This window comes from Rhagoletis pomonella, unplaced genomic scaffold, assembly GCF_013731165.1.
Source record: "Rhagoletis pomonella isolate Grant_MI unplaced genomic scaffold, Rhpom_1.0 Rhpom_scaffold_00068, whole genome shotgun sequence".
Classification (NCBI taxonomy): domain Eukaryota; kingdom Metazoa; phylum Arthropoda; class Insecta; order Diptera; family Tephritidae; genus Rhagoletis; species Rhagoletis pomonella.
The window spans coordinates 3,673-10,426 of NW_023458622.1; the positions used below are offsets into that span (position 1 = coordinate 3,673).

The following is a 6,754-nucleotide window of genomic DNA, read 5'->3' on the forward strand; positions in this document are numbered from 1 at the left end:
GAGAGAGACAACTGTCAGTTTATCGAACCTTGTATTATTGAATCATGTCTCCATACCATGTTCGAGACCTCTTCCATGAACACATCTAGAGATATGTAATATGAAAAAATCGGTTCGTATGGGAGGTGCAACGCCCCCTGCACCTAGCGGTGTGAAATATACTTTAAATCCGATTCTCATACCCACCATATATAACACAACAAATTTCATATAGATCGGTCGAGCCGTTTAGGAGGAGTTCGATTTTTATATATTAGATAAGCACGACGCGAGAAGCATAGAAAAAATTTCGATGAAAAAAAATTATTTTCTTTCGAGTTCACAACTATCCTATCTTTTAAGTTGGAACCAACAATAAACACCCATAAAATTTCATTGAAATCGGTTAAGCGGTTTCGGAGATTAGCGTAAACGAACACGGTGACACGGGATTTTTATATATTAAGATACCCCACTATAAGCACTTACCACAGATACGTCTGCATACCAAGTTCGTGGGACTTATAGTTCCGAAGTTATAGGTGATGAAAAATTCCACGCCTATTGGATGTGCCACGCCCTCTTTTCCAAACTCTTTTATATATACCCTAATAGAAGAACCTACCATTAAAATGGCTGAATACGAAATTTCAAGTTCATGTGACTTATAGTTCTGGAGTTATAGCTGATAGAACATTCCAGGTCCCTGGGACGTGCCGAACCCCCTTTTAAAAACTCACTTATGTTAAAAACTCACCAAATTCCAATTTCACGTGCGTATGATTCCGAAGTTATAGCTGATACAATTTTCCACGCCTATGGGATGTCCCACGCCTCCTTTTTCAAACTCGTTTATATATGCCTTAAATACTTAAAGCGCCTACCGTAGATATGCCTGCATACCAAATTTCAAATTCTTCGGACTTATGGTTCCCAAGTTATAGTTGATAAAGGGGTGCACGCCTATGGGATGTGCCACGCCCCTTTTTTCAAACTCATGTACATATAGCCTACTGTAAGTACCTACCGCAGATATGTCTGCATACCTAATTTCAATGTCATGTGACTGGGGGTTGTGAAATTATAGCTGATAAAAATTTCCACGCCTATGAGGTGTACCACGCCCCCTTTTACAAACCCATTTATATATACCTTACTGTAAGCACCTACCATAGTTATGTCTGCAAACCAAATTTCAAGTTCATGTGGCTTATTGTTGCGGAGTTATAGCTGATAAAATATATCTATGGGATGTGACACGCCCACTTTTACAAACTCATTTATATATACCCTACTAATAGCACCTACCATATGTTTGACTGAATAACAAATTTCAAGTGCATATGATTTATAGTTTCGGATTTATAGCTGATAAAATATTCCACGCTTATTTTGTATGTACCCCGCCCTTTTTTACAAACTCATTTATTTATACCATACTATAACACCTACCATATATATGACTGTATACCAAATTTCAAGTTCATGTGACTTATGGTTCCGAAGTTATGGTTGATAAAAATTTTCACACCTATGGAATGTGCCACGCCCACTTTTACAAACTCATTTATATATACTCTACTATAAGCACCTACCATATATATGACTGCATACCAAATTTCAGGTTCATGTGACATGGATCCGAAGTTACAGCTGATAAAAAATTTCACGCCTATGAGAGGTGCCACGCCCCCTTGTCGAATCCCATTTTTTTCTCCCTATTATAGGCTCAAGTGTTATGTCAATACTCTGTCAAAATTTCGTTCGATTCTGTCCGTCCGTTTCGGCTGCAACTTGGCACATTCATACATACTTCCACATATATGTATGTAGTAGATATCTATCCTTCTCTTAGCGTAAAATAATTTTTGGGGATATCTCGGCCACAGGGCCTCCTATCGTGTAAGTTTTAAGTCCAAATATTTATTTTCAAGGTGCTGACATTTGTTCCAAATATGAACGAAATCGGTCCAGCCGTTTAGAAGTTTAGTGGCATTCAATATACCGAAAAGTCTATGAAATTGTGAAATCGTGACGTCCAGCATTCTTCATTTTTCGGCAACAACAAAAAATTTAAAATTTTTTTAAAAGGAAACGTCTTCCACACAGAAGATCCAAAAAAGTACTTTTTACAGAATCGCCGTCATATGAAAAACATTTCATTTTTATATATATAGATATTCTCATTTATACATATGTAGCATAGTTACTTAGCCGAATTACTTAGTTATTAACATCAATTTAGAGAATAACTATAGTAAGTGATCTATATTCCGCCATATAAGAAAGATTTCTTCTACAAAACCAAAAAAATAATAACCAAAAAGTTTAAAACTTTATCAGCTCCAAAAAAATATGTTCGTCCACTTCGGTAATAATTTTTACATTTCCTGAATTTTCTTACTTAAAACAACGACGGAGAAAGAAATGAAGTTAAAACAAAGTTTCTTTAAACAAGTTATTGAGCCTTAAAAATACTCAGTTTCCGTTGCACGCACAATTTCATTTTTCACTTATTGCTTACTATGACTTTTGGATACCGTAGACAATATTCTTGCATATTTGATAAAAATTTTATTGAAAAATTACAAACAAAAAATTTAATTAAATTATCCTAGCTCTTCACATTGGACCACTGTGCGTCGTTTGCGCAACCGGTTTATTTCTTAAGTTTAAAGTGTATTTTTCATAAAGCTCGAATAATTAAAGAAACATTTTAATGGAAAACAAAAATATAAGTGAGAACCTATGTGCTAATTTAAAAAAAGTGACGTTTTATCATTTCTTTGCAAAATCAGCTGACTTATTTGCATAGCCTCAACTTTCTGATTTATTTCCAATTATGATTTAATGTAAGCTTTTACAATTTTGTTAACTTTCGGCCAACAATATGGAAATGGAAATGGATAAACTGGGATGTAACGAATTGATCTTATTTTACGCAAGCCGCCGTTTTTAGCCGTTTTCAAGAAAAACAATTTTTTTTTTGGGCTATCATGCTAATACAAATGGCGAGATGTTTGTAGTTTGGCTGATTGGATGTTCAAAGACAGAAAGGCTTTCTTCGGTTGTCAACCATGTTTAAAAACAAATTTGGTGCTGTTGATATTTGCGGAAGTTTCATGAAACTCTTAGAAGAAAAAACGATTATTTTTTGCAATTATTTATCAAACAAAGACGGAAAATTATGGAATTATCCCGTTTCTTACTGATGAAGTTGTTTTAGAAATCAAAGCCAACTGTGTCGACCAGCAGCCGTATTCTAACTTTCGCTATCGCTAAAATATGCTAAAATGCGAAAGCTAACATTTTATCCGAATTTTTGGCTATCCCCAAAAATTGCGGTTCTGTCCTCCCTTTCGTTAAAAATAACTTAGCCTAAATTGTAGTATTTTACCCGGCCGCAAGTGGCGCTGTACAACAACAGCAGCTGTAAAAATTTGCTTAAATTTTAATGGTGGTAAATAGTCAATTTCAATGGTGATAAATAGTGAAAATGGAAGTATGTGATAGCAAAAAAAATACCAGCCTCAATTTGGATTACATTTCATCTCCTGTAGCATAGCTATGTTACAAAGACACTCGCGCCGATTCGCAAAGACTATTGATGAGCAGCCTTCGCAAAGAGGCAAATCCTTGAGAATCTACGGATTGCAATTTCGAAATTTTTTGCTCAAGGTGAATAGAGCTTTGAACATTATTTTCGTAGATTAGTTTCAAAAATATTCTTTTCAGGAAGTTACCAGTGGTTTTAGTAAATATGTTACAATGCAGCATTTGCATTCTGAATATAAATAATATCGGTGGACAATGTGGGAAAAATCTTCAAGAGTACATATAAATGTAAATGCAATAACAATATAAATTATAGAAATAAAAAAATATGTGACATACATTGAATAGAAGCGCAGCGAGCATGATCAAACTAAGTATATCCCACTCACCATCCATAATTTATTCTGCTTAAATGCCTTCATTATTGAAATGCCCTCGAACGTCATATCCACCCTATCTATCGTAGCTCCCTTGTGATGGAGCTCGTGGATTGTTAGACCATTTTTATGAAGAAATGATTTTTCACACTGAGCACATTGATATATTGGTTTGCGGTTGGTTTCGTGCGTTAGCCTGTGTTTTTTGTATGTATACGGAGTTAAAAAGCTTTGGTTACAGATGTCGCACGGAAATCTTTCCCGATTCTCATTGTGACAGAGCTCATGATTTTTTAGGGCACATGACTCCTTAAATGTTTTTGCTGGCGAAGGTAAATTCAACAAAGATAGAAATTAGTCCACAAGTTAAAAGGAACGGAAATACTTACGGCAGGCCTGACAAAGAAAAGTTTTTGGTTTATGACGTTGCTTATGTTTTTTTAATGAGCTTCTCTTCATTATTTTCCCACATTCTTCACACTTCACCGGCTCAGACATGTCCTTGACTTTCTTTTTTGTTTTCACCTCGGATTTTACTTTGTTTGTTTTCTTTACGTTTTTAGGTCTTGTATGAGCAAGATTGAGTTGTTTACTTTTTTTCGATAAGACCAGCCCAGCTTCATTTAAGTTATTGCCGCTCTGCATATCCTTATCCGATTCAACTAGAAACAATGTTGTTGTTGTAGTGTCAGTACTAAGTTTTTTATCAATATTTATTTCGTGTTCGATATCATTTGATGCAGATGTTTCATCATCATCCATAAAGTGTTCATTCCATTCTGGTGATACTTTTATATCCTCTACGTGATCCTTGTAAACAAATAGAAAATAATTATTGTTTAATTATATCTAAATCGTATTTGATATACCATATCTACAGTATCTGGCATCTTAGTTACTTCCATTAGCTCTTCATGTACTGGAACCCATTCAAAAGTGTTGGCTATACTTTCTATCTTCACTTTTTCCGTTTGTGTGCAACGTAATTCATTATCAGCCCTTCTCGCCTTTTCAATAAAATCATAAACGTCTTTAAGTTTTTGGGCACAATCAAGGCATAGATATTGCATCCGGGCATCATCGAGTCCATTTGGATCATCTTTCAAACTTAAATTAATTTGTGTACATTTACAAAAACACTCTTTGTATGATATATCCAAAGAGTCAACAGGCTGATACCAATCTAGCAGATGCACCCGATCTTCCGGCGACAAACAGGCACGGCATATATTTGATAAATCCATCTGAACTTTTCACCACTGCCGTATTGATAATTCAAGTCTTAGTCGGCAAAAAATAGTTTTGTAGAATGTGTGATTATATATTGGTAAGACAGAACAATTTGAAAATAGGGATGTCGAAAATATTTCGATATAAAAAATGGTACAATTTTAATGCTTTTAAAAGTCGACTGTCCGACAAATAGATTTCTTCGGTAGATATAGTGATGTTCCGATATCAGTGAAAACTATCTCCTGAAATTGAATCAAAATAAATTAAAATGTACTTTAATAAATTTAAGGAAAAATATTGTTATAAACTTACAAATTGGTCATAGGCAAAAGATTGTTTCTTTTGTTTACTTTTTACCGCTCTTCTTCTGCCATTGTTTACTATTCACGGTGCATTATCAAACATCAAAATTACTGGCCTACTACTATTTCAAGCAGAAGAAAGAACACGAACATTTTCTTGTGCATTTTCTTAAGAGCTGGATACTAAAGCCCTGTATGCAGCTCTCAAGAAAACGGTCAAGAAAAAATTGCCATTATTTCGTGTGTGTGTCCAAGGAATTTTGACATTTTTGATACTTCACAGCCTGTTGCCTCACTCTCACTCAACGGGCATATATTTCTGTTGCAAACCTGGGTTGCCTTGTGCTCTTTTTTCACAAAAAACTTTAGAAAACCGTAGTAGAAAGCGTAGTAAATTTCTTAAGAAAGTAAAAATAAGCTTTTTATTTTATAATAATAATAATATTTTAGAGGCCTGTATACAGCTCTCAAGAAAAGCAAAAACTCCATATAAAATGACGTACAAGAAATGGCTAAGAAATTTTCTTGAGTCAAATTTGCTTATGGCAGTACGCAGTTCTTAAGGAATTTACTACGCTTTCTACTACGGTTTTCTAAAGTTTTTTGTGAAAAAAGAACAGAAGGCAACCCAGGTTTGCAACAGAAATTTATGCCCGTTCCCTTATTTCTTGAGGAAAGAGTGAGGCAACAGGCTGTGAAGTATCAATGTCAAAATTCCTTGGACACGTACACGAAATAATGGCAATTTTTGTTGACCGTTTTCTTGAGAGCTGCATACAGGGATTAATTACTTGTATGTAAGAATACAAAGATAAATTATATGCATGAGAATATATACATAAATAAATCCATACATATGTGTATATGTATATGTATGTATGTACATATCTGCATGTGTGCATACAATCCTTTACGCGAAATTCTTAGTTGATGGAATTTTTATCCTATACATTTTTGCTGACCAAACAACCCGTTTGCCTGTCTAATCTGCTTGCCTCATTTGCCTCGCTCGTCTGCTGCTGCAAATGAGTGCCTCGCTCGCAACGACGCCCTCGCGAGGGCAGAGCTAATGAGGTCCTCGTTTGCTGGCCGCTCTACTCTTGCGCTGCCATCGTTTGCTTACTCGCTCGCTGGCTGCTCAGCGCGTGCGCTCGTACTTAACGAGTGCTCGTTTGCAAACAGCCTCGCCTGTTGATCGTGAGTTGCGCAAGCTCAGAGCAAACTAACGAGCGAGCGAGGGGCTAAAATGAGGCAAATCCGAACCCTGCTCTTGGCATTCAAAGGAAATTGACAACCACGCTGATGACT

General features: G+C 35.6%; 1 protein-coding gene across 3 annotated transcripts; it reads right to left on the reverse strand.

Moving 5' to 3' along the window:
* Positions 1–3,990: 3,990 nt before the first annotated feature.
* Positions 3,991–5,674, reverse strand: LOC118749858 (zinc finger protein 85-like; the record flags this gene model as incomplete). Of its 3 annotated transcripts, none has more annotated exon segments than XM_036484638.1 (4): positions 3,991–4,234; positions 4,301–4,721; positions 4,811–5,386; positions 5,457–5,674. In XM_036484638.1, coding segments are annotated over 3 exon segments (1,010 nt in total), but the record flags the coding sequence as incomplete, so codon positions are not given.
* Positions 5,675–6,754: the final 1,080 nt, after the last annotated feature.